A 27,932-nucleotide genomic window follows, 5' to 3' on the forward strand; every position below is an offset into this window, starting at 1 on the left:
CCCCCCCCCCCGCCTCAAAAAAACTGAAAAAATCTACAAAGAAAGGACAGCCTTCTTCACCAAAGAAGGTTATGAGGCACAAGATTTCTTCAGGCAGATCAACGGTCTCCCTGCCTGTGTTTCCTCGCCTTAGCAACTTTGATGAGCCGGGCTCCTCAGGAACTGCGCGAAAGCCGCCTGAGGCTGCGGCGGCGTGAGGCTCCGGTGCCGAGGCTCCAGGCTTTCAGTTGTCTGCCTCTTTTATGGCGCCGTTCGGCACCGTGACGGACGCGGTGCCGACATTTCATAACATGCCTGATCCCCTGCAGGCTGATGTGGCCCGTCCGGCACCAACCGCGGCACCGACAACCGCAGAGCAAACTGACAGGGAGATCACAAGCAAAACCCCTGCTCAGAGGAATGTCCCCACACGGCAACCTCCCCCTGCACAGCTTTCACCTCAAGCAGGAGCCTCACCATTTCAATTTACTCAGACAGCAGATCTTTTGGTATCACCTATCCTGCAGTCTCCCCTGATGAATGCCTGTTTTTCTCCAATGCCTGAGTCGGGATCTGAACAGCCTTCCTCCAGTGAGGAGGAAACTGATCCACAGGAAGTTTTTTCTCCATATCAAGACTCCCACTCCCAGACCCCAGTCAACAGAGGTTATAAGAAAACTACCTCATCCTATTCTCAGGATCCTGCCCCCTGGGGGGTGAACCCCTGGATGGCACCACCTATGCCCTACCCACCACCCTGGCAATATTGGACACCATGGGCATCGTACCCTCGAATATGTGCGCTACGGCAATTCAACCAGGCGCAACACCGGTCTAGCGCCACCACCTGACGAATCTGCCAGTGACACAAGACACCTGGCAGCACAGTCACACTTCCAGGATCAACCTAGCCCTGCTCCAATTCCAGCAGAGCCGGAGGTAACGCCTGAAGAAGCCTTACTTCCCCTTCCTCCAACACCGTCGGATGACTACGCAAAATTCCAAGACCTCTTTAAAAGAGTTGCCAGTGACTTGAGAATTAACTTGGAGGAAGTCACTGAACAACAGCATGAGCTAACGGACATCCTACAGCCCTCTTCTTCCTCTAGGGTGGCATTAACAATCAACGTAGCCCTTTTAGAACCCGCTAAGTCCATCTGGCAGACTCCAGCTACAAGCCTACCTACCTGTAAACAAGCGGACAGGAAGTACTTTATCCCTTCAAATGGTTCTGAATTCCTTTTTACCCACCCAGCACCAAACTCATTGGTAGTAGACGCCGCAAACCAAAGGGCCAAACAACAGTATTCCCGTTCCACCCCAGCCAACAAGGACAGTAAACGCTTGGACCTCTTTGGTCGTAAAGTATACGCATCCTCGACCCTACAATTTCGTATAGCTAATTATACTGCAGTCCTTGCAAAATATGATCACAAAAACTATAATAAATTCATGGATTTTATTGACGACATTCCAGAACAGAAGAAACAACTATTCACAGCTCTGGTTTCCGAGGGACAAATCATATCACGTACTGCTCTTCAAGCGGCCCTCGATGTAGCCAACACTGCAGCAAGATCGACCGCCACAGCAGTGGTCATGCGACGGGGTCCATGGCTCTCCTCCTCTTTCTTTCCTCGAGAAGTTCAGAGCACCATTGAAGATCTTCCCTTTGACGGTGACAAACTTTTTGCTTCTACCACGAACGACGTGCTTCATTCAATGAAGGACTCAAGGGCAACCCTCCGGTCTTTAGGTCTCCAGACACCTATGACCAGAAGACGGCAATATAGATACCAACCGTACCAACGTCCACGCTGTCCCGCATTTACACAACACTCCCATAGACCACAGGAGCAACAACAACAACGTCAAAGACCAAGATTCCAGCGTCGTCGTCCCAATTCTGCAGGGGCGTCTCAACCCCCTCCAACTAATAGGCAGATTTGAAGCCTTGGTCGAGGGTTTAGAAAACACCGTTCCCACTTCAGCCAACACACCGCCTACAACCATTCTCCCATCAATGGAAGAACATTACTTGCGACAAGTGGGTCATAGAGGTAGTTACAATTGGATACGCCATCCCCTTCCTCTCCTTGCCTCCCAACCACCCACCCTCCCCGTCCCTCTTCAGGGACCCCTCTCACGAGCAGCTACTCCTCCAAGAAGTGCAACATCTCCTTCATCTGGGAGCAGTAGAAATTGTGCCAGAACGACACAAAGAGAAGGGTTTTTACTCCCATTATTTCTTAACAGAAAAGAAAAATGGGGGATGGCGACCTCAGGCAGCTCAATAAATTTGTCAAAAAGCAAAAGTTCAAGATGGTTACCCTCACCACCATAATCCCAGTGCTGGAGCAGTGCGATTGGTTTTCTGCCCTCGACCTACAAGACGCCTATTTCCATGTGACTATACATCCGGCCCACAGACGCTTCCTTCGATTTACCCTCGGCTCGACACATTTTCAATACAGGGTTCTCCCCTTTGGACTGTCCACAGCCCCCCGTGTCTTTTCCAAGCTCCTAGCTGTAGTCACTGCCTACCTCAGGGAACAAGGGGTCATAATATTTCCTTACCTCGACGATTGCCTCCTCAAAGCCTCAACATTCGACGAAGCTCTCCGGTTCACGCGGCTCACCATCGATTGTTTCCTATCTCTCGGCCTACAAATAAAAACAAATCCACATTACGCCCCACCCAGCACCTGGAGTTCATAGGAGCAGACCTCGACTCCCAGCCGGGGTTGGCATCTCTCCCACCCGACCGCTTCAACTCCATAAGTCAACTGGCCACAAAAATTCGCAACAGTCCCCAGGTGACTGTCCGAGACTGCCTACAAATACTAGGTCACATGGCCTCGTGCACTTTTGTCGTCCAAAATGCACGCCTCTACATGAGGTGCTTCCAAGCGTGGTTGGCCACGGTTTACAGACCGAATGTGCACTCTCTAAACAAGACTCTCTCCATACCTAAGTCAGATTCTCTACAATGGTGGACAGTTCACTCCAACCTCTGCTCTGGAGTCCCCTTTCTTCAGCAGGCTCCATCCCTCATACTGACCACCGATGCATCTTTGACAGGCTGGGTTGCACACATGTCTCACCACACAGTACAGGGGCTATGGTCTTCAACCGAGACCTCCCTGCACATAAATGTCCTAGAACTTCGAGCTATTCGCAATGCGTGCCGTCACTTCCTGCCACTAATCAAGAATCATCACGTACGCATAATGACAGACAACATTGCATGCATGTTTTATGTAAACAGGCAGGGAGGCGCTCGATCCCATTCGCTGTCCACAGAGGCTATGAAGCTCTGGAATTGGTGCATTGCGAACAACATCCGGGTATCGGCTGCCTATCTTCCCGGAGTACTGAACACCACAGCGGATGAACTAAACAGACGCTTCCCATGGGACCACGAGTGGGAGATAGACGAGAAAACCATTCACAACGTATTCAGCACTTGGGGTTACCCAACCATAGATCTTTTTGCAACTACAAAAAACAAGAAATGCCCCAATTTTTGCTCCAGAGCAGGACTGGGCAAACATTCCCTGGGAGACGCATTCATGATCCCATGGCACCGAAACTTACTCTATGCGTTTCCCCCGGTACCGGTTCTCAACAGGGTCCTGATAAAAATACGAACAGACCGGACCAAGGTGATCCTAATTGCGCCGTCGTGGCCCAGACAACCGTGGTTTCCATTCCTCACCAGAATGTCGATTCAACCACCAATTTCCTTGCCTCTCATCCCGAACCTCCTGTCACAACAACACGGACGCTTTCTCCACCCCAACCTGTCCATGCTTCACCTCAAAGCATGGTTCCTACATGGTTTTCCCAAAGCGAACTAAATTGCTCTGAACAAGTTCAAAGGGTGCTCCTACATAGCAGAACACAATCTATTCGCACCACCTATCTACGAAAGTGGGAACGATTCACACATTGGTGTTCAGCTAAACAACTTTGTCCCATGTTGGTATCTCTTTCGCTCATACTTGACTATCTATTGGACCTTAAGCAATCCTGCCTTTCTTTCAGCTCCATCAGGGTCCATTTAGCTGCTATTACAACTTTTCACGACAAAATTGATGACACTTCTGTCTTTGCTCATCCTATCACCAAGCGTTTCCTCAAGGGACTCCAAACCCTATACCCAGACATTAAACCACCTACCACCCCGTGGGACCTTCATCTAGTACTATCTTGCCTAACTCAACAACCATTTGAATCCCTAGCCACGTGCTCCCTTTTACACCTTTCGATGAAAACAGCATTTTTAGTGGCAATTACCTCTTCCAGACGGGCAGGAGAAATAGCAGCTCTTATGGCAGACCCACCATATACGCTATTTTTCAAAGACAAGGTTACCCTCAGATTACACCCCAAATTTCTTCCAAAGGTGCACTCGTCATTCCACATTAATGAGCTGATACACCTACCGACCTTTTTTCCGAAACCACATGCGAACTCGTTCGAAGCCTCAATGCATACACTAGATGTACGCAGGGCCTTGTCCTTCTATTTGGATAGAACCAAACCTTTTAGAAATTCTTCCAGACTTTTTGTCTCCATCATGGAGCGCTCCAAAGGTACGCCTGTTTCTACCCAGAGACTTTCAAACTGGATTTCTCAGTGCATCCGGTTGTGCTATCAGATGAAGAAAGTTACACCTCCAGACGGCATCAGAACACACTCCACTAGATCTCTGGCTGCCTCTGTAGCATTCTTACGCAAAGTTCCCCTGGCTGATATCTGTAAAGCAGCCACCTGGTCCTCTGAGCACACATTAGTTAAACACTATGCCCTTACTCAAGGCCCTCTATCTGATATACGTTTGGGCAGGGCTGTACTATCTACGGCGTACCTATCAGATCCGAAGTCCCTACCTCCTTAAGACACATGGCTTTTAAGTCACCTGGAGTGGAGCACCCACAGGGACATCTCTCTCGAAGAAGAGGAGGTTACTCACCCTGTGCAGTAACTGACGTTCTTCGAGATGAGTGTCCCTGTGGGTGCTCCACTACCCACCCTCCTCCCCTCTACTTCGGAGTTGGGGGGCCTCCGTTGTAGAGAAGGAACTGAGGAGACCGGCCACGCATGCATACTATTAACCTAGACTCACAGCGGGGGGCAGCCTCTGAGCATGCGTGGCCACTACGAGTACTGCTGCAAAAAAATCTCTGAGCAAAGGCGCAGGGACGCAACAACACCTGGAGTGGAGCACCCACAGGGACACTCATCTCGAAGAATGTCAGTTACTGCACCGGGTGAGTAACCTCCTCTTACCAGGAATCCCTTTACACTGACTCTGGCAACATGAGGCAACAAGCTACAGACTTCTAAGGCTTCAATATCCTACACCACTCCTGAGGATATCGCCATCTTCCTGGATCTGCAATCTCTCCTATTGTCAGGTCCACCCTTCACTAGGTAGAAGTTCATCTCTGATTCCATCCACTAGTTGTGGCTTCCCAACATAGATACCGATGCTACTGCCAATGGAACTGGGCTCTCATCATCAAGATAGTCAGTCAGATATGTACCAGTGGAACAATCTTCCCCCCTCCCCCCCCCACTGAGGTAAATGAGCTCAGGAGTCTCCTACTACCAGTTTCATCCATTCAAATGGAGACCCCCCTCCTCAGGACCAGTGGTACCCAAGTCTGTATCTTTAGTGACAAGGTAAAATTTCACATGGTTACCTTGGCATCGATAATACCAGCACTAGAAAGATATGGTTCACAGTTCTCGATATGAAAGACGCATGCTTTCATGTCGATATTCACCCTTCCCACAGAAGGGTGTCTCTGCTTTGTCTCCCACCATCCTTGGGAATCTCTGTGAACATGAAAAAGTCTTTTGGCTCAAACCTAGACTATAGATTTCATAAGAGCAACCTTAGACTCACTCAGGGCAAAGGCTTATCTCTCTACGGACAGATTCTAAGCCAGAAGCAGGCTGATAAATCAGATTATGCACAACCCATGGACATCGGTCTGGATTTGCCTTTCTCTCTTGGTTCACATGACATCATGTACTTACATAATGCCATTCGCTAGACTCTACCTCCGCTGCCAACAAGGTTGGCTGCACACAGTATATGTCCCAAGCAGATACAGCATGAATACTTTAGTAACAATCCCCATCAAGTTAAGAGTGTCTCTGAGCTGGTGGAAAGCTTGTGCACAAGTGTGCATGGGCATTCATTTCCTGTCCCCCACACCCAACAGGGCAGTAATCACAGGTGCCTCTTTTTATGGAGCCAACTCACATGGATGGTCACACAGCAGATGGTCACACTTGGATGCCCTTGGGAACCAGGATGCACGTAAATCTCCTGGAATTCAGAGCAGTCTGACAAGCATGCCATTAATCCAATCTCATCACATTCTCATAAATCAGACAATACGATAACTGTAATCTACCTTAAAAACCAGGGAGGAGCGAGATCCATTCCCTTGTGTATAGAAGCAGTCAGTTTATGGAACTGGTAAATAGAGAAACCACTTCACCCTGTCAGAACCATACCTCCCAGGAGCCCAGATTTTGCTGGCAGACAGACTCAGCTAGCACTTTGCCACTGACTATGAGTGGAAGTTACACAGCTCAGTGGTGAACAGCATTTTCTCTCAGTGGGGAACCCTTCCTCAGGACCTGTTCTCATTGCAGGCAAACAGGAAATGCAGCACATACTGTTCCAGGGGAGCTCGGGACCACTTTTTAGAGGTAACGCTCTCCTAGTCCCTTGGACAGACAGTTTGAATTATGCCTTTCCGCCTATCCTCCTGCTTTCTCGAGTACTGCAGAACATTCAACAGGAGAGAGCATGAGTTATTCTTGTGCCCAAATGGCCCAGGCAGTTCTGGTTCCCAGGTCTCCTGCATATGTCAGGCCAGCCGTCCATCAGCATTCATCCCTTCCCGGACCTCTTGATTCAAGAGAAAGGCGAGGGCAGACATCTCAGCCCAGAAGCTCTTTACCTCATGCTTTGTATTTGGTTGGTTGTCAGTTCTTGTGGATTACCTCCTTACCCTCAAGATGACAGGTCTTTCCCTTAGCTCAATACAGGTTCATCTCTCGGTTCTTAAAGGACTGAATTAGAACTTTCCCACCAGTAATAAGACAACCCCTCAGTTGGACCTTAAGTTAGTATTTAAACCCCTGGCTACCTGTTTGATGCTTCACCTGTCTATGAAGGTTGCTTTCCTTGTTGCTATCATCTCAGTCAGAGGGATAGGTGAACTGGGAGCCCTAATGGGAGACCCTCCTGTATTTCATAAAGACCAGGTCTCACTATGACTGCATCCAAAATTATCATCCCTAAAGAAGCTTTGGAATTCCACATAAACTAGACTATCCACTTACCTATAAAAAGCGACAGAGTCCTGTGGCACCTTATAGACTAACAGACGTGTTGGAGCATAAGCTTTCGTGGGTGAATACTCGCTTCGTCAGATGCAAGAGTATTCACCCACGAAAGTTTATGCTCCAATACGTCTGTTAGTCTATAAGGTGCCACAGGACTCTGTCACTTTTTACAAATCCAGACTAACACGGCTACCCCTCTGATACTTGACACCACTTACCTATGTTCTTTCTAAAGCCCCATACGTCCAGCATTGAGAAAAGACTGCTCCCTCAATGTGAGATGAACTTTGGCATTTTACCGATGGAGAATGAAACAGACCAGAAAGTCACCTAGGCTGTTTCTTGCCAAAGCGGAATGAGGACAAGCTATTTCCTACCAGAGGGTCTCCAAGTGGATCTCTGGCTGTATCTTATTGTATCAGTTAGTACACCTTCCTACACCACATAGGGAGTGAGCTCACTCCACGAGAACTTAAGCAGCCTCAGTAGCATCACTTCAAGAAGTATCTCTGCTTGATGTTTTCAAGGCAGCAATATGGTTCCATCCATGCAGGAGACCTAACATTTTGGTCCAAGCCTCCTCTGCTGACTCATCCTTTGGGACAGCAGTTCTACAAGCGGCCATACCACCTATATACATGCACCCTTCTCTGAGTACTGCTTGTCAGTCACCCACAGTGGAATACACAGAGGGACCAGCACTTGAAAAGGAGGAAAGGAAAGTTACTTACCCTTTGTAACGGGAGTTCTTGGTCCCTATCTGTATTCCACTACCTGCCATCCTTCCCTTTTGCTTCAGATCTTCTCTGATTCACAGTAAGAGGAAGAACTGGAGAGTTATTGGTCTTCATCCCCCATTATGCCCTCAGCACTTACTGAGGCAAGCAGGGGGCACAGATGCAGACTAACAGACACTACTTGCTAGGATTCTCTAGTCGCATGGAGTACACATGTATCCACAGTGGAATACAGGTAGGGAACACACATCTCAAACAACTCCTGTTACAAAAGGGTAAGTAACTTCCCTTTACCAAGCAATCGAGATCACGCTGTATGACAGCCCTGTCTTCATCATTGTTTGCCAGTCTGTGTCATCAATGATTTCATCTTTAAATCCAGATCATTCATAAAAATGTTGTACCAGTCCCTGTGGAGCCCCACTAGACACACCCCATGATTCCCCATTTTAAAAAAGCAATGGTGTCTTTAATGAGGGCCACCTACATCTTTTACCAACTTAGTTCTTCCTAAGCAGGTTATAAAAGTGATTTTTAACATTCCAGTCATTCGGATTGTCCCAGCTAAGAAACTAACAAAATGTCCATTTTAATTATAATGTAACCTTATCTCACAGTGAAGTATTTGCACTGTGGTGGTTTACCTGGCTCTTGGTGACTTAAGGCCATTTTGTAATTTTGTTGGGTTTGGTTTGTCTGGGAAATTTAGGTTCTGTTACACATTTTTCTAAGTTTAAGTTAAAGTACTTTACTCATAATTTAAAAAAAAATCTACCAGCACCTTGATGCATTGTTCCTCCTCCTCCTCCTTAGCTCCAATTCTCTTGGCCTTAGTAGCAGGAGAAGCAGCTGGGATCATGGAAAACATCAGTGATGATGTCATTGTTGGGCGCTGCCTTGCAATTCTCAAAGGCATCTTTGGCAGCAGTGCTGTCCCCCAGGTACTACTCACACTGTTTTGTATATGTCTGTTAGTCTATAAGGTGCCACAGGACTCTTTGCTGCTAGAAAACATAAGGATGCTAGATAATTGATTGTATTATCTACCTGTCTGTGCTAGGTATTTATGCCACTCTTTGCAACAGTGTTTGAATGCCTCCATGGTATATCGGAGTGCCAGCTGTTCTTTTCTAGGACCTGTTTATGGAGTGAATCTATCAAAACCATAACCATTTTTCAAAATGTCAGAGACATTGTAGGACTTTAGATGGGTTTTGAATTGTTCATTCTCTAGGCCACACTTAATCTGACAAGTCTTAAAAATTGTGTAAACTAAAATGGCCAGATATACATAAATTAATTCAGGAATTCTATTTTTGGATTAGGATCAGGGCAAGGATAGCAATTTCTGTGAAAGAATGACAAATAGGATCCTCTGTGCTAAATGTATTAACTGGCCTAGCACAATGTTTACATCTTTGATACATTTATCACAATATCAGATTCTTCTTCGAGTGCTTGCTCATGTCCATTCCACATTAGGTGTGTGTGCGCTCACCACATGCACCGGTGCCGGAAGTTTTTCCCTCAGCAGTATCTGTAGCGGAGCGGCTCTGGCACCCTCTGGAGTGGCACCCACATGGCGTATAAGGGACGCCGCTGGCTCCCCCCACCCTCAGTTCCTTCTTGCTGCCAGTGACGTTTCACGGAACGTTCGCTGCTCTTACTAGTGTTGCTTAGACTTCATTCATACAAACTAGAGTTCTTGTAAAGTTAGTGTACATAGTTAGTAATTGAGTTAGTTAGCCCTTAGCAATAGTTAGAGTTTTATTAGTCCCGTCAGGGACTTAGCTGGGGGATGGGGCATGCCCCGGTCCCCAGGCTTTAAGCCCTGCAATTGCTGCAAATGGCCCATGCCCATGAGCGATCTGCATAGTAGCTGTCTTGGGTGCCTCGGTGAAGAGCACATAAGTGATGTGTTGAATCTGCAAGTCCTTTAAACCTAGGACTAAGAGAGAGCATGAAAACAGACTCAAAGTGCTCCTGATGGAGTCGGCGCTCACTCCGGCCCCAGAGCAAAGGTCCGACTTGGCACCCAGCACCGCAGCATCGGTGTGTAGTGCCCCACCGGCACTGATCAACGGCTCTGGCCAAGAAGTCAAAGAAGGCCAGTAGGGGACGGTCTCCTACTCCCTGCAAGGGGAAGGACAGGGCTGAGGGCGAGCTAAGACCCGCACTGGGCGGCTCATCTCCCCCATCAGGAAGTCGGGCCTCAGCTCATGTCGAGCCCGGAAGCCCGGACACAGAGGCGGGCCTTCATCAGTTTCAGGTGCCGTCAACGCCTGAAGCGCTCCAGGTTGCGCAGGAGATCCTGATGCTCCCAGTGCCGCCCACACCAGCCCTGGCAGTGGCCAGATCTTGGGGTAAGGCCATCTTGGGACCTTTCCATCTGCCCTTGCCCCAACTGTACCGCTCCCCATCACAGGGGACGTCCCACCACCGGTCACCCACTCAAAGCCATCATGCCTCCAAGTTAGGGAGGCAGACGCATCGGAGCCCTCTACAATCACCAGACCTTGGGCACCAGCAGCAGGATTTGAGGCGGACCTCGCCAGTTACCTGGTGCAGATCCACAGAGGCATGCGCTCCCCGGCAGGAACGTCAGGACCGTCCCTGAACATCATCAGAACACCATTACAGATCCCAGGAATGATCGGGTGACCTGCAGGTCCCGTTCCTCGTTCGGTACCGGTCTCAAAGCGCGAGACGTGGATTGGCAGTCTCCTGTCGCAGATCCGCCGAGCGCCACCGGTCACTGAGGTCCCCATGGAAGCGCACATCCCACTCGGACCGGTCCTCCTTTAGACGTGATCGCGATTATCACCAGACATGGGGTCGCTGCTCCAGTGGATCCGGGTCACCAGCTAGCAGTCGCTCCGGATATGGCTCCAGTACGGAGCAAAGCTCCATACCAGCAGGGCAGCCTCCCAGACCCTCGGTGCCACCTGCATCATCGGTACCGAAACCTGCCTGGTGGCCGGGCCCATGGTACCCCTGGAACCTGTGGAGGTTCAACAAGCCCTCCCAGCCTGCCCACTCTGTGTCGGGAGCCTTGGACAGGCCTGTGGCCTCAACAACCCAACTGCCTAGGGTGCTTGAGACCCCAGGGGATAAAACCCCGCAAGTCCATGTAGACCAAGGGGAACAGCTTGCTGGACCACCAAATGGTGTCGTGGAACCCACGGTACTGGCCGCCGCCTCCTCGTCTCCAAATGAGGCCATCACAGAGCCCCCTCACCTGGTTCCGCAGGATGATGCTAAAGTGCACCAGGAGCTGTTGAAGAGGGTTGCGTCCAACCTTGGCCTGCAAGTGGAGGAGCTGGAAGAGCAAGTGGACTCCCTGTTCTAAATCCTCTCCTCCACAGCCTCTGCTAGGGTCGCCCTTCCCCTTCATGAAGAGGTATTGAAGATACCCAGCATCTTGTGGCAAACCCCCTCCTCTCTGCCCCCCTATTTCCAAACGGGCAGAGTGTAAATACTTTGTCCCGACTAAAGGGCATGATACCTTTACTCCCATCCTGCCCCAAATTCCCCGGTGGTTGAGGCAGTTAACCACAGGGAACGCCAGGGGCAACCTGGAGCTACCCCCAAAAATAAAGACTCCAGGAGACTGGACTTTATTCCTCATCGAGTTTACAGTTGAGGGTGGCCAACCACCAGACCCTCCTTGGCTGCTACAACTTTAACATGTGGCAGACCTTAGCCAAGTTTGAGAATGCCCTCCCAGAAGGTTCCGGTAAAGAATACCGGGCGATCCTCGACGAGGGCACGGCCGCTGCCAGGGCAACCCTTCAAGCGGCATCTGACATGGCAGACTCTGCCGCCCACACCATGGCGTCTGCCATTTCCATGGTAAGCGTCCTGGCTGCTCTTCTCCGGGTTGTCCTCCAAGACTCAACAGTCGATTCAGGACCTCCTCTTTGATGGCCAGGCCCTGTTTGCGGAGCGGACGGACAACAAATTACATGGGCTGAAGGACTCCCGAACCATCATAAAAACCCTGGGGCTCTACGTTCCGGGTCCGGCATGTAAAACCGCAACTTCCCCAGAGGCAAGGGAGCCAGCCCCGGCAGGACCCGCCACACAAGGGCTACAGACTGTACACGAGCCACCCACTCCCACCCTCTTCCCAGTTGGGCTCGACCCGCTCCAAGCAAGGAGCTAAAAAGTCGCTTTGAGGGACGCCCGAGGACGACCTACCGGTCTATTTCCTGGATCCGATTTTTTGCAACCACCTTTCCTTTTTCCTCCCGGCGTGGTCAGCAATAACTTTGGACCTCTGGGTCCTCAGTACGGTGGCGCACGGCTACACCCTCCCAGTTTATTTCCACACACGCCCCCACACACCCTCCTCATCGCTCTTCAGGGATCTTTTTCACGAGAGTCTTCTCAAGCAGGAGGTTCAGGGGCTCTTCTGATCCCAAAGGCCAAGGGTGGTCTGTGTCCTTTCCTGGACCTGTGAGACCTGAACAGATACCTAAGGAAGCTAAAGTTTTGCATGGTATCCCTGGCCTCCATTATCCCCTCCCTGGATCCGGGAGACTGGTATGCCGCCCTCGACCTGAAAGACACACACTTTCACGTAGCGATCTTCCCAGGACACGCACGCTTTCTCCATTTTACGGTTGGTTCGGCCTACTACCAGTTTGTGGTCCTTCCATTTGGCCTGACTACAGCATCAAGGGTGTTTACCAGGTGCATGGCGGTAGTCGCGGCCTACCTCAGGCGTCGGGATATCCAGGTTTACCTGTACCTCGACGACTGGCTGGCCTAAAGCAGCTACAAGGCTCAGGTCTAACGCGACATCACTATACTTACAAGCCACGTGCCGCTCCTTGGGACTACTGGTCAACCACAAAAAGTCCACGTTAGTTCCAGCTCAAAGGATAGAATTCATTGGGGCCATGATTGACTTGACCCTAGCGAGAGCGCTCCTGCCGTTAGACAGGTTTCAGGCCCTGACGGATCTTATCATGAAAGTGTCCACATTTCCCCTGACAACGGCCAGGGTGTGCCTGCACCTGCTAGGCCGCATGGCAGCTTGCACATACGTGGTCCGCCATGCCAGGCTCTGCATGCGGCCCCTGCAGCAATGGCTGGCGTCAACCTATTCCCAATTCAGGGACCACCTGGAAAAGATCGTAACCATTCCTCCAGCGGTTCTCACCTCGCTGCAGTGGTGGACTGATCACAAGAAGGTCCTGGAAGTAGTCCTGTTCGAAGTCCCACTTCATCTGTTGAGCTAGTGTTGGACGCTTCGGACCTCATTTGGGGGGCGCACCTCGGACATCTCCAGACCCAGGGGACGTGGACTCCAGAGGAGACAACATTACACATAAATGTCAAGAAGTTCAGAGCGGTCCGGCTAGTCTACGGGGGCTTCCTGCTGCACCTGTCGGGAAAAGTGGTGAGAGTCCTAATGGACAATATGGCCTTGATGTTCTACATCAACAGGCAAGGAGGAGCGTGCCTGTCAGCTCTCTGCCAAGAGGCTCTCCATCTCTGGGACTTCTGCATCGGCCACAGCATCCATCTGGAAGCTGGTCACCTCCTAAGCATCAGGAATGCCCTAGCAGATCACCTCAGCAGGGACTTCTCCTCTCACCATGAGTGATCGCTCCACCTGTGGCCTGCACGATCTTCCAGAGGTGGGGAACTCTCCAAGTAGATCTGTTTGCCAGCAGGTGAAACAGAAAGTGCCATCGGTATTGTTCCCGGCAGGGCCTTAGCAAGGGCTACCTCTCTGATGCCTTCCTCCTGTCGTGTGCCGAGGGTCTGATGTACGCGTTCCCTCCGATTCCTCTGGTCAGCTGGGTCTTAGTAAAGATGAAGAGGGACAAAGCACAGGTTATCGTGATCATCCCTGCATGGCCTCGCCAGCACTGGTTTGGCACGCTCATGAACATGGCAGTGGTCCCTTCTCTGGCCCCTTCCTTACCATCGGGATCTGCTGTCACAGGATCACGGTCGGCTCCTACACCCCAACCTCGAGTCTCTACACCTCTTGGTGTGGACGCTCCGTGGTTGAACCCAGAGGAGCATACCTGCTCGGAGGAGGTCCAGTAGGTCCTCCTCCGAAGTAGGAAGCCATCCATGAGATTAATTTACTTGGCCAAGTGGACGAGGTTTTCCCGCTGGGCGTCGGAGCGTGGCATTTCTTCCTTGCGTTCCTCAGTGCAGTCCATCTTGGACTACTTACTGCATCTCAGGACCCAGGGTCTGGTGCATTCTTCCATTAGAGTGCACCTTGCAGCCATCTCTGTGTTCCACCAGCCGATCCAAGTTCAGATAGTCTTTTCTCATGACATGACTGTCAGGTTCCTGAGGGGCCTCGAGTGGATTTACCCGCAGGTATGGGCCCCTCTCCCGCAGTGGGACCTTAACCTGGTCCTCTCAAGGCTCACCGGCCTGCCTTTCGAGCCGCTGGGCTCCTGCTCCCTTTCCTACTTATCCTGGAAGGTCGCTTTCCTGGTGGCAGTGACGTCAGCGAGACGAGTCTCAGAGATTAAGGCCTTGACCTTGGAACCGCCTTATACAGTGTTTTATAAGGACACAGTCCAGCTGCGGCCTCACCCAGCCTTCCTACCGAAGGTGGTATCTTCCTTCCGTGTGAGCCAGGACATGTTTCTGCCTGTGTTCTGTCCCAAGCCGCACAAGACTGCTGAGGAGAGGCGTCTGCATCCGCTGGACGTCCGGAGGGCCTTGTCCTTTTACCTGGAGCGTACCAAGCCTTTCCGTAAATGGACCGATCTCTTCATCGCTACAGCGGATAGGATGAAGGGCCTTCCAGTTTCTTCGCAGAGGATTTCCAACTGGATCACCTCTTGCATAAAGACCTGTTACGAGCTAGCAAAGGTCCCGCCGCTGCTGATTGTCAGGGCCCATTCGACTAGAGCGCAGGCATCTTTGGCGGCCTTCCTGGTGCACATCCCGATCCAGGACATCTGTAAAGCCACGACGTGGTCCTCGGTCCACACGTTCACGTCTCATTATACCATCACTCAGGACAGAGACAACACTGGGTTCGGCAGAGTTGTATTACAATCTGCGCAGCCGTGAACTCCTACCCCCCTCCATGGGAACTGCTGGGAGTCACCTAATGTGGAATGGACATGAGCAAGCACTCAAAGAAGAAAAGACAGTTACCTTTTCTGTAACTGGTGTCCTTCGAGATGTGTTGCTCATGTCCATTCCATGACCCGCCCTCCTTCCCCACTGTCAGAGTGTCTGGCAAAAAGGTATTGAGAGTGGGGGAAGCCAGCGGCGCCCCTTATATCGCGCCATGCGGGTGCCACTTCAGAGGGCACCAGAGCTGCTCCCCTACAGATACTGCTGAGGGAAAAACTTCTAGCACCATTGCATGTGGCAAGCACACGCACCTAATGTGGAATGGACATGAGCAACACATCTCAAAGAACACCAGTTACGGAAAAGGTAACAGTCTTTTCCGTAATGTCCCTCTAATTTAAAAATGGGCCAGGGTCATAATGTGGCATCCCAGATCTAGAACTGGCAAAAGCAGTTTGGTCAGGCAGGATATTCCTTAAGATCCTTCATGAGTCTCAGAAGGGGCTCTTCATTCACAATTGTAGGAAGTGCTACCATTTTGCACATTTTTAAGTGCATAAATTCTATTCCCATGCACAGACAGCGTGGGAATTGCAGTTCTCAACAGGTGCTAAGTCACTGCTTTGTGATTGGAATCAGATGTTTCGAACACAATCTTTTATCTTCTGTGGAGATTCTGTACTATTGTCCTGTTAAATGTGTTTGATAGAATATCTGTAGAAGTGAGCTTCCTGATCCATGACAACTGTGATGCAAATATTTCTTAACACACAGGAAAACAAATACAGACACATACCGTGATAGCATTAGGGGCCTCATGCTTATTTTACTGGCTGTAACTTACTCATGTAAAACTAGTGACACATACAACACAACACTCTTCTCTTCTTGTCTTAGCCCAAGGAGACAGTGGTATCTCGTTGGCGTGCTGACCCTTGGGCCCGGGGGTCCTATTCTTATGTAGCGGCTGGATCTTCTGGAAATGATTATGACTTGATGGCTCAGCCAATTACTCCAGGACCAGCCATTCCAGGTGCTCCCCAGGTGAGAGAATCTACAAATGCAATTATAAGTGACTGGCATGAGAACTTAATAGGATTTCAAAAGCCATTTGTGAAACAGGAGCATTTGGTAATTCATCCATTCCTCAGATACTCTCTTACGATTAGAGCTGGTCAGAAAACAGAATTTTCTGTGGGAAAATCCAACATTTTGAAATTTATTTTTGTTCTAAATTGGAGAAAAAAGTCAAAATTTTGAAACTTCTCCTGAACAGAAATTCAAAAATATGTCTATTTGGAAACATGGAGATATTTCATTTTGGTTATGTCAAAGCATTATAATAAAATATATAATAATAAACATATTCTAATATACAATATTACATTGTGATACAGGAGGGGCAGGGAGCAGTGGTAGAGGGGAAGTATATAAGCCCTAGGCTAATTAAGGCGTGGTTCCCTGAAGACTGGGGAGGGTTGCTACAGGTTAATTGGAGCACCTGTAGTCAATTAAGGCCCTGTTAGCAACCTAATAAAACCCCCTGCTTCAGGCAGTCAGGAGAGAGGACTGGAGCTTGGAGGTGTGCTGTGAGACTTGGAAGATCAGAAAACCGGAGTAAGGGAGACCCTGCCCCAGCAGGGGAGGGAGACTCCCTCCCCCAGCGTCTAAGGACTGAAGGTACCTCACCCAAGGGGGAAGAGGGTAAGGACCCACAGGGGTTGAGAGGGGCTGGGACTCAGAGTGAGGAGCAAACCCTGACCCCCCCCGCTTCCCTCCTTTACCACCTTTCCGGGCCTCTAGTGGGGCCCTCAGTGCCCCAAGAGCAGGGGCACGGGGTGGCATCTTAGCCCCCCCCCCCCAACCAAGAAAAGCGCAGGACCCACCATACTACATCGGCCATCTTGTCACACGTGGTGTCAGGAGTGGGATTTCTGTGCCGTGAACATAATCCAGAGTGGGTCACAACCACCCTACCTCAAGATGGAGGATCTGGTCAAAGCACTGGTGCAAGCCACTGCCACCCAGCAGGAGGCTACCCGGGTCCAGGCAACTGCCCAACAGGAGGCCCTGCAGCAAGAGACCAATCACCTGCTGATGACCCAGGCCATGCTGCAGGAACTAGTGAACCAAGTGAAGGCCCTTACGGAGCTGAGCCGCGGGTATGATGGGACACGGTCCATACGGGCCAGCTACTGTCTGCAGAAGATGACCCGGGAGGATGATGTGGAGGCGTATCTCCTGGCCTTCGAGAGGACAGCCCTGAGGGAGGCCTGGCCCCGAGACCAGTGGTCAGGTATCCTTGCCCCATTTTTGTGCGGGGAGGCCCAGAAGGCCTACTATGATATGACTGCAGAGGAGGCAGCAGATTACCCCCTTCTGAAGGCGGAGATCCTAGCCAGGGCAGGGGTAACGACAGCCTTGCAAGCCCGGAGGTTCCATGAATGGCAGTACTGTGAAGACAAGACACCGCGATCACAACTATTTGACCTAATCCACCTAGCCCGGAAGTGGTTACGCCCAGAGGCTCTCAACTCAGAGAAAATGATGGAGCTCCTGGTGCGGGACTACTATACGAAGGGACTACCAGCGGGCCTCCAAGCCTGGGTAGGCCAGAATGACCGCTCCACCTATGACGAACTAGTCACCTTATAGAGAGACAACTGGCAGCCCGTGAACTGTTCGAAACCCCGGGAGGTGAAACACGGCGTTTCAGGAAGCCAGTCCCTATCCCGAGGCCCTGGATCATCGAGAACTCCAGGAAAGCCATAGCTGGAAGAACAGGCACCAAGGAGTGGCCTGAGGCCCCAAAGGGACCTAGGGGTCCGGGGGGAGAGGGTTGGGGAAGCAAGTCAGAGGGCCCAAGACAGAGGGCAACCTCCGGAATGAGATATCGCTGTTATGAGTTTGAGGAGTTAGGGCATATAGCAGCTCAGTGCCCCAACAGGGAGGAGCCCATGCAATGTAATCTGGGGGATCCCGGGGACCAATGTGGCCTAATCAGCCTGGTGGGGGTTGCGATGGCCCAATATGAGTACACCAGGCCAGTAAAGACGAATGGCATCCAGACCATAGCTTTGGTGGACTCTGGGAGTGCTGTCACATTGGTCTCAGGGAAGTTAGTGGACATCACGCAGGAGGAATGGGAGGAACAACCCAACCCAGGGAAGAATGTCATTGCACACGTAGCCCAGATGAGAGAACGAATAGCCCAAGTGATCCCCATAGTCCAAGAGCGTTTGGAGAAAGCACAAGAGGCCCAACGAACCTACTACAATCGTCAGGCAAAAACACGGAAATTTCAACAAGGAGAACAGGTGTTGGTGCTGGTACCAACAGCAGAAAGTAAGCTCCTGGCCAGTTGGTGTGGACCCTATGAGATCGTGGAAGCCGTTGGGGAGGTGAATTATAAGGTAAAGCAGCCAGACCACCGAAGGCCAGAGCAGATCTATCATGTCAACTTACTGAAACCCTGGCGCGATCGGGAAACGTGCCTGGCCGTCCTGCCAGCTCCACCCCAGGCAGATGGCCCACAAGGGCAGGTAAGGATATCCCCCGAATTAGCCCCAGAACAACAAACAGAGCTCGTTGAAATGATCCAGCGGAACCAAGATGTGTTCTCCACACAACCAGGCCATACAACGCTGATCCAACACCATATCGTCACCTGTCCCGGAGCAGGGGTGACGATAAAACCATATCGCATCCCGGAGGCAAAAAGAGAAGAAATTAGGGCAGAATTAAGGAAGATGCTAGAACTTGGGGTTATTGAGGAATCCCACAGCCAGTGGTCCAGCCCTATTGTCTTGGTCCCCAAGCCTGGTGGCACCCTGAGGTTTTGTAATGACTTTCGGAAGTTAAATGAGGTATCCCAATTCGATGCCTACCCAATACTACATGTTGATGAGCTGGTGGATCAATTAGGCAAGGCCCGATACTTGACCACCTTGGACTTGACAAAAGGCTACTGGCAGATTCCCCTGGTTGAGGATGCCAAGGAAAAAACCGCTATCTCTACACCTAACGGCCTCTTCCAATATACCGTCTTCCCTTTTGGGCTCCACGGGGCCCCCGCAACTTTCCAACGATTGATGGACAGATTACTTCGACCCCATGCCAAGTATGCTTCTGCCTATTTAGATGATGTGGTAATCCATAGTCCTGACTGGGAGATGCACCTGGAGGAAGTGGAAGCGGTACTAGATACTCTTAGACAGGCTGGCCTCCCCGCTAACCCATCCAAATGTGCAATAGGGCTAGCCGAGGCCAGATACCTCGGGTATGTAGTCGGAAGGGGCCTGGTGAAGACCCAGTGGAACAAAGTGGAGGCAATACAGAAATGGCCCCGCCCGATTTGCAAGAAACAAGTCAGAGCATTCTTAGGGATAGTAGGGTACTATCGACAGTTCATCCCTCACTTCGCCACAAGGGCAGCGCCTCTGACAAACCTGATAAGAGCTCGGGGCCCGGAGATAGTTAAGTGGACTGAGGAAGCAGAAGAAGCTTTCACAGACCTAAGGATGGCCCTTTACAGCCATGCAGTGCTCATAGCCCCAGATTTCACAAAGGAATTCATCCTACAAACAGATGCCTTGGAGGTAGGACTTGGGGCCGTCCTTTCACAGATGGTGGGGAATGAGGAGCACCCAATCCTTTACCTCAGCCAAAAGCTCCTGCCCAGGGAGCAACGGTACGCCATAGTAGAAAAGGAATGCCTAGTGATTAAATGGGCCATGGAGATTTTACGGTACTACCTACTTGGACGGCGGTTCACCCTTGTGACGGACCACGCCCTACTCCAGTGGATGCACACAAATAAGGAGAGGAATGCATGAGTGACTAGATGGTTCCTGTCCCTACAACCTTTTCACTTTCGGATCCAGCATAGAGCCAGAAGTCAACACAGCAACGTGGACAGCCTATCACGACAACACTGTCTCTCGTCCCAAGTAGCCCAACCCCATGGTGTTGAGCAAGGCAGGGGGATATGTGATACAGGAGGGCCAGGGAGCAGTGGGAGAGTGGTAGAGGGGAAGTATGTAAGCCCTAGGCTAATTAAGGTGTGGTTCCCTGAAGACTAGGGAGGGTTGCTACAGGTTAATTGGAGCACCTGTAGTCAATTAAGGCCCTGTTAGCAACCTAATAAAACCCCCTGCTTCAGGCAGTTAGGGGAGGAGGAGGAAGGAGAGAGGACTGGAGCTTGGAGGTGTGCTGTGAGACTTGGAAGATCAGAAAACCGGAGTAAGGGAGACCCTGCCCCAGCAGGGGAGGGAGACTTCCTCCCCCAGCGTCTAAGGGCTGAAGGTATCTCACCCAAGGGCGAAGAGGGTAAGGACCCACAGGGGTTGAGAGGGGCTGGGACTCAGAGTGAGGAGCAAACCCGGACCCCTCCCCTGCTTCCCTCCATTACCACCTTCCCGGGCCACTAGTGGGGCCCTCGGTGCCCCAAAAGCAGGGGTAAAGGGTGGCATCTTAGCCCCACCACCACCACCACCACCACCACCAAGAAAAGCAGGACCCACCATACTACATCGGCCATCTTGTCACAAAATAAAAAGGTTGAAAGAACACTTTACCTTATTGAAACGAGAAAGATGAAATTATTTGTTTTCACACTTTTCCATTGAAACTTTCATCAAAATAGAAAAGTTTTGAGTTCTAAACTGTTTTCTCCACCTGAAAACTCTTCCATCAAATTTTTTTTGACCAGCTCTACTAATGAACCTTCCTTTTGTGCTGTTAGTTCTTGCAGTAAAATGTTTCAGCTGCCTGATGGCAGTGAATGTGCTTGGCTTTTAGTCCAATCCTCCCGTTCAAGAAGTAAAAGTAAGAATTTGGCTCATCTTATTCCATGAAAAAAGCCGAGAGGTAGATGATGCTATAACAGAGGTTCTGTGTGGAAATGAGCATAAATCGGTCTAGTACATCCTCTGCCTGTCAGGAAGCATGTACAGAAATAAGTGTCATTCACAAAGTGTCTTCCCAGCCCCCAAGTTGCTTGAGGCACATTACAAAGATTCGCAACAAAAATATCAATTCAGCTCCACCTTCGCCATGATGCAGCAAGGGGCCACCCTGTAACATGTAACCACATCGTGTAGTGGGGGAAGGAACAGGTTGTAATAAGTTACAAGAAATGCCTCCCAAGAATCATTTTAAAAGATTTTCAAGGTCAGGAGTGATGGGATAAAGTAGAAGGGATTAGGGAAGTGTCCATACCTTAGGAGCCACAGTGAAAGTCCTGTCTCCTGCTAACCTATTGAGCAAATGGTGGAATCCCTAAAAGCAGGGGTCTTCTGAACACCGCATGGTGAGGCTCCAGCACCAGGGTCTTATTTAGTCTCTCTAAATACTGTTATGGTGGTTAAATCCATTAGTTTAGCCCCTGATATGTTGCTGGATAATCTGCACCACAGACTGTAATATACAAACCGTTAATTGTCTCAGGTTTTTCCTCTCTGCCTTTATTCAAACCACAGTATGTCGGTGTTCACTAGTGAACTTGTAGTGCGCAGCAGCAGCAGGGTCAATGGAGATGCTTAGTGTGTGGCATGCTGAAACGCTGTAGATTTACACCCCAGCTCGATGTGCAGTAAGTGTTCATGTAGACAGGCCTTTAATCAGATGTGGTGGTGTGGAAATGATCAAACACACAATGTTGAATGCACAACATTCTGTGTTCTCTCTCAGCCCAATTTCTGGCTTCAAAACCGAACTCTATAATAATCTTTCTTTTTGCTCTGATGCCCAGCTCCCTCGACAGCTAGCAGTAAAGTGTTCCCTTGCAACACAATAGATGTCTTTTTAAAGCTGAAAATTTGTGATAGTTGGGAGGCAGATGAGGATTCTCCTCTGGTCAAGGGGCATTTGTTGAAGGAAAGATTATAACATTCCCTGAGATTACCTAGTTCATACCTAAACCAGCTTCGTGCAGCAGGAGTAACTCTGTGACTAGGAGAAATGTTTATTTTTAAGTAGTTCGCCTGAGAAATCTAGCGTTTATGAGAGAGAGAACCTGAGCTAAGTCAGCTATATGACACTTAACAATGTGCTGTTTGTTCTTCTTCCCAGCCAATTCCTCGCCTCTTCTTCGCAGGAGAACACACAATTCGTAATTACCCAGCAACTGTCCATGGTGCTCTACTGAGTGGGCTGAGAGAAGCAGGACGTATTGCAGACCAGTTTCTTGGGGCCATGTACACTCTGCCACGCCAAGCTACACCTGGTGTGCCCACACCACAGGCCCCTAGCATGTAAGGGAGATACAAGCTGCCCGACAGAGGAGCGATGGATTCATAATGCATTTGCTGTGGACATGTTTTTGGGAGCAAGATGTCTTCGTAGTCTGTAGCAGTAGCCACTGAAAGCACTGTGCCAGAAGTCACTTAATAGCATCACCCCATTGGAATGGCCTTTATGAAATATGATGAAATATGATCTGACTATTGCCCATGCACCTGGTATACAGATGCCTGTCTGTCTTTTTTTCCGAGTGTATATACAGTCTCTTACTGCCAAACTGGTCAGGAATTCCTATGGCAGTGCAAATACATTGGGAATCCAAGCTCCTGGTGTTTAGTTGGATTTCTTTTGGCACATAAAGAACCTACTGGCGTATTCACAGTTCAGTAATTGCACAAAAGGTTTCAGACTCTAATAGCTGGTTGTTGTTGGTAACCGTGTAGAATTCGTCTCTTATGTGGACTTTTTTTGATTGTTTTGAAAAAAATAAAGTTTTCACCATGTTCCTCTCTTCCTCTTTCGTTTGAGAATTAAATTGGTGCAGTTGTTTCTCCTCATTAGTAAAAGCAGAGTTACAAGTAATGCTCATCGCAGAACCACTCCAAAATAGTCCTTAAGCCACTGCAATGTCATCTCTCACTTGGGATAAATAGTCTTTGAATCAGGGGACTGGAAGCCAAGTGGGTGCCCTAACTACCAGGCTACAGCATTATTAATTCTCTCCCCCTTCGCGCACCCCTCCCCACCCATCCCCGTAACTGTTTAAGTATTTATACAAAATAGAACAGCTTCAACAGGAGAGACTGAGGGAGCCCCACAATAGAATATCCCATAGCTCAATGGTTAGAGTGCTCTCTTGAGAGGGGATGTGGCGAAAAATTGAATTCTGGTCTCCCACATCCCAGATATATTCTCTAGCCACTGGGCTAAAAGTTGTCAGAGAGAATGCAGTAGCGGCTCCTTCTCCTGCATTTCTTGCAAGAATGGCTGACTTCAGGAGAGAGGTTCCCAGCTGTGAGTTGCTAGCATTGAGAGGTGCCTCCTTCCAACCTGGATTTAGATGCCTAACCACCTGAGGGGGTGGGGCTTAGGACACATTCCTCTCCTCAGCCTCTTCTTTGGCTAGCTTAGGCAGCTCCCCATCTAGCATACTGTCTTTTGTGGATCCCTTTCCTAGATGTCTGTCTCTCCCTGTTCATTGTATAGGGAGCCTGGGCACCTAAGCTGGCTTTGTGGGTCCCATTGTCATTCCAGTCTAGGCACCTAAGTTCCTTTTGTGTATCTGGGCCTCAGTTCTCTAACAGAATTACTGCCATTCTTCAGTCTCAGACAGACAAAGTATTAGCAATTCTGGTCATTTCAACTGCAAAAAGAGAGCTGCAGGCTCAGGTGAGTCAGGCTGCTTAATGTGAAGAGCTAGACACAGGAAACATGAGAGAAATTTTTAAGTAATAAAACCTGAGGCAAGAAATCTCTGTTATACAGTCTTCTGCGTGGTGGCCTTGGTCTCCTGAGTATCAGTAACATGCACACCTAAGTTTGGGTTTTAGGTAACTTTTAAGCGCACTTTCAGATGTTGAGTTTCTTGAGTTCTCCAATTACAAACGAAATGAGAATGTACACTCTTCAGCGCAGGGCCATTATCTTTTTGGCTAGCATGACTCATAGAATATCAGGGTTGGAAGGGACCTCAGGAGGTCATCTAGTCCAACCCCCTGCTCAAAGCAGGACCAATCCCCAACTAAATCATCCCAGCCAGGGCTTTGTCAAGACTGACCTTAAAAACCTCTAAGGAAGGAGCTCCCACCACCTCCCTAGGTAACCCATCCCAGTGCTTCACCACCCTCCTAGTGAAAAAGTTTTTCCTAATATCCAACCTAAACCTCCCCCACTGCAACTTGAGACCATTACTCCTTGTTCTGTCATCTGGTACCACTGAGAACAGTCTAGATCCATCCTCTTTGGAACCTCCTTTCAGGTAGTTGAAAGCAGCGATCAAATCTCCCCTCATTCTTCTCTTCTGCAAACTAAACAATCCCAGTTCCCTCAGCCTCCCCTCATAAATCATGTGCTCCAGCCCCCTAATCATTTTTGTTGGCCTCTGCTGGACTCTTTCCAATTTTTCCACGTCCTCCTTGTAGTGTGGGGCCCAAAACTGGACACAGTACTCCAGATGAGGCCTCACCAATGTCCAATAGAGGGGAATGATCACGTCCCTCGATCTGCAGGCAATGCCCCTACTTATACAGCCCAAAATGCCATTAGCCTTCTTGGCAACAAGGGCACACTGCTGACTCATATCCAGCTTCTCATCCGCTGTAACCCCTAGGTCCTTTTCTGCAGAACTACTGCCTAGCCACTTGGTCCCTAGTCATTAACATGCTCTAGGGCAGTGTTAATGAGTTTTAGAAGCCAGGAAGATGTTGGCTGTTGCCCTCTCTACTTCTCTATCTGCATTTCTGGACTCTGTTTTTTGCAGTAGGGTAACTTTAACAAAAATTAAATTGCTAAACAAATGTGACCATTTGGTAAAAGTTACTGTTGTTTCTCTGCAGAGCTGTTTGATAGTAATCTCACTTCTGCGTAATGTGCAAAGCCTGCCAGATGTCTTTCTCGGAGCCATACGGCGTGCTGCTGCCAGGCGTTTTCATGCTAGTGTAGAGAAGTGCTGCAGCAATCAGTGCACTCTGCAGAAAAGAACATTAGGTTCTTATTTAAATGCCCTCAGCCGATTTATTATATAACCATCAGGAATGAAGGAATCATTTTAGAATTGCAGACATGATGAACACAGATACTGAACTACTCCATTTGTCTTCACCTAGCCATGTGTCCTACTTGTTCGTCAGATGTAAGCATTCCTAACACGGGGGATGCTCTGAGCTGCGCTAGCTGGCTGTGGCCCTAGGGATCCATATGGCAGCTGGAGTAGCTAGAGTGCAATGTTTTCCACTAGCCCACCCTATCCTGCTTGTGTCTGCACTGGGAGCTCCATGGAGGAAAGATAGCAGCTGCTTGCTGCAGACTCCTCCACAGTGAGGACTGGAGGGATCTGTGAACTCCCTGAGTGGGGCAAGAATCAGAATCCGTCTTTCTCATCTTTTTCTCTCTTGTGTTAATCCCATCAAACAGGGTCTGCTCTACAAGTCCTCTCCCTCCAAAGTGCTCTGTTCAGTGTTATATTATCTATCACACCACATGCTAACATGTCCTCATTTATGACATCTCACCACTACTACTTAGTCGGCCTGTCTTTTTCCTTGAATTTTGATCTGTTGGACTCTTACCCACATAGTTGTCGGGACTTTGCATTACACCACCAGACCATCTGAACCTGTAATCATTTTTTCATTTATGGGTGTTACTTGAGAATCCTCCCATTGGTGTAGCTAGTGTCTACACTGAAGCTGTGCTGCGGTAGCATTTCAAATGTAGACAAGCTCTGTGTGTCTCTTAAAAATGGCTCCTAACCTTGAAAACTTGACCCACACAGATGGCTAAGATGGGAAGTGAAGGGAGTGTACCAGACCTAGAAAACTGGTTGACCTTTGAGCGGGGGCCACAGGACTAGCACAGTGCTACAGAGACAGCAGAGGGGCCCAACCAGTTACTTTGGGGCCCCAAAGAATTCCTGTTCACTGCCAAGCAGAGTATGAGAGGCAGTTTCTCCAGATTAAGGAATGTGGATTCATCTGACTTTCCACAGGTCCATGGGCTATCCTAGAGGTAATTGTCCTGTTATGTTCCTTCCCTCTGAAGCACTGTTGGAAAATGGGATACTGTGCTAGTTAGACCATTGGTCTGACCTAAGTATGGCCATTCTTATGTCCTGATGCAAAGAAGGATGGATGGGTGAATGAGGGCATGTGTGGGCTCTCAGTGACTGGAGATGCATATCCCCTCCCAAGGACTGATAACACACTTGGCCTGCTGTCCTAATTTTGTGGGGTTTGTATCACTGATCTGGTCAGCAGATAACTAGCAACTGGAAATCCATCCATATGACTGGACAAAACCTGTATTTACCACCAACCACAGTCCCTTGCATTCCAGGGCCTGTCCCCAACCAGTTCCAGAGTTTGGTGCATGTTGTCCTGGCTGATCTCTAAAGAACTCCCTGTCTGGTCTTCTGGAGTGATAGGATTGTAACTGGCAGGTTTGAGGAATCTGCCATTCTCAAAGTGAAGCCCACCCAGGGCTAGATTCACAAGGGGGTCTTAGGCACTGAACTGCCACTTTAGGCACTTACGTCCATGATTTAAGCACCACTGACATTCACAAAACCACTACTCAGTTGCTGACTAACTCTGCAGGTGCATCAGCTTCCACTGGTAAAGTCCCTAGTCACCTACATTTCTGCAGCTGGGCATGAGCAAACCTACTGAAGTCCTGATACCATTGAGCAACTTGGTACTTAACTTAGGCCTAAGCCTGGGATTCACAATGTAGGTATTTCTCTATGGGGACCAATTTGGTAGATGTTTTCAGAGGCTCCCTAGGAGCATGCCTATCAGATTGTGCCCCCCACACACCGCAGTGGTGCCCCCCCTCCATTTATAGCCAACAGTGCAGTGATTAGAGCACTCTCAGGTAGGTTGTGGGAGCTCTGGGTTCAAATCTCTGCTTTGCCTGATTTGGATCAGGAATATAAATCTGGATCTCCCACCTCCCTAACTGCTGGGCTATAGGGTGTATTGGGGTGGGTGTCTCTCCTGTTGAAATTGTTTTACTTTGTATAAAATACTCAGAGGTTGCATGGAGAGTTCAGAACCACACTTCCTGGCCAGATTGGAGTCAGTGATGTGCAAGTCTTGCATTACCTGTAGTTCTAGAAAAATGGCAAATGCTGCACCTAACCCATCTTGAGTTTTGTCACAGACTGGAAGGCCCTCAGATTAGGAAGTGCTGTGTATTCTGGGTCCATTGCCAAACACAGTAAGAGATAACAGTTATGTACTTGAGGTAACAGAGTACTTTTCAAATGATAAAAGGCAACAGGCACCTTTAAGACTAACAGAAGTATAGGTGCCACAGGACCCTCTGTTGCTTTTTACAGATTCAGACTAACACAGCTACCCCTCTGATACTTTCAAATGATAGTAGACATGTTATTTCTTGCCTGTGGAGCTCAAACTGCTGCCAGAATTTTGTAGAGCAATTTGTTTACAGGTTTGAGATCCAATATTCCTTAAACATTGATCAAGGCCAAAATTGAGAATTAAGATTATTTTATAAAGTGTTTAGTGTCCTAGAAATACACAAGGCTAGAACAACACCATACCCACCTGCAATCCAGTGGGCTAGCAGAGCACCTGAATCAGACTCCTATCTATGCAGCAATTTTTGTAAAGGCAAATCAGGTAAATTGAGATTGCTCTTTTTCTTATTTTATGAAGTGGGTGGTATTCCAGGAGTGTTAGCTAGTCATCTATTGGCTGCACACTTTATGTGGTGATGTTTGAGCATGAAGTTACTTTGCTAGAAATTGTTGAGTGGGGCAAATATTCAGAAGAAATATCACAATCCAAT

At 49.3% G+C, this 27,932-nt stretch overlaps 1 protein-coding gene across 2 annotated transcripts in view; it reads left to right on the forward strand.

Moving 5' to 3' along the window:
- KDM1A (lysine demethylase 1A) overlaps positions 1 to 22,906 on the forward strand; it is a 165,019-nt gene extending 142,113 nt beyond the window's left edge. For both annotated transcript variants that reach the window (XM_024199597.3, XM_024199598.3), the window contains 3 exons: positions 8,907 to 9,034; positions 16,059 to 16,205; positions 22,233 to 22,906. In XM_024199597.3, coding sequence (XP_024055365.1) covers positions 8,907 to 9,034; positions 16,059 to 16,205; positions 22,233 to 22,418 — 461 coding nt within the window. In that variant the 3' untranslated portion in view covers positions 22,419 to 22,906. The remainder of the gene's footprint in view (positions 1 to 8,906; positions 9,035 to 16,058; positions 16,206 to 22,232) is intronic.
- The last annotated feature ends 5,026 nt before the right edge of the window (positions 22,907 to 27,932 follow it).

This window comes from Terrapene carolina, unplaced genomic scaffold, assembly GCF_002925995.2.
Source record: "Terrapene carolina triunguis isolate 2854851 unplaced genomic scaffold, T_m_triunguis-2.0 Scaffold236, whole genome shotgun sequence".
In the NCBI taxonomy this organism is placed as follows: domain Eukaryota; kingdom Metazoa; phylum Chordata; order Testudines; family Emydidae; genus Terrapene; species Terrapene triunguis.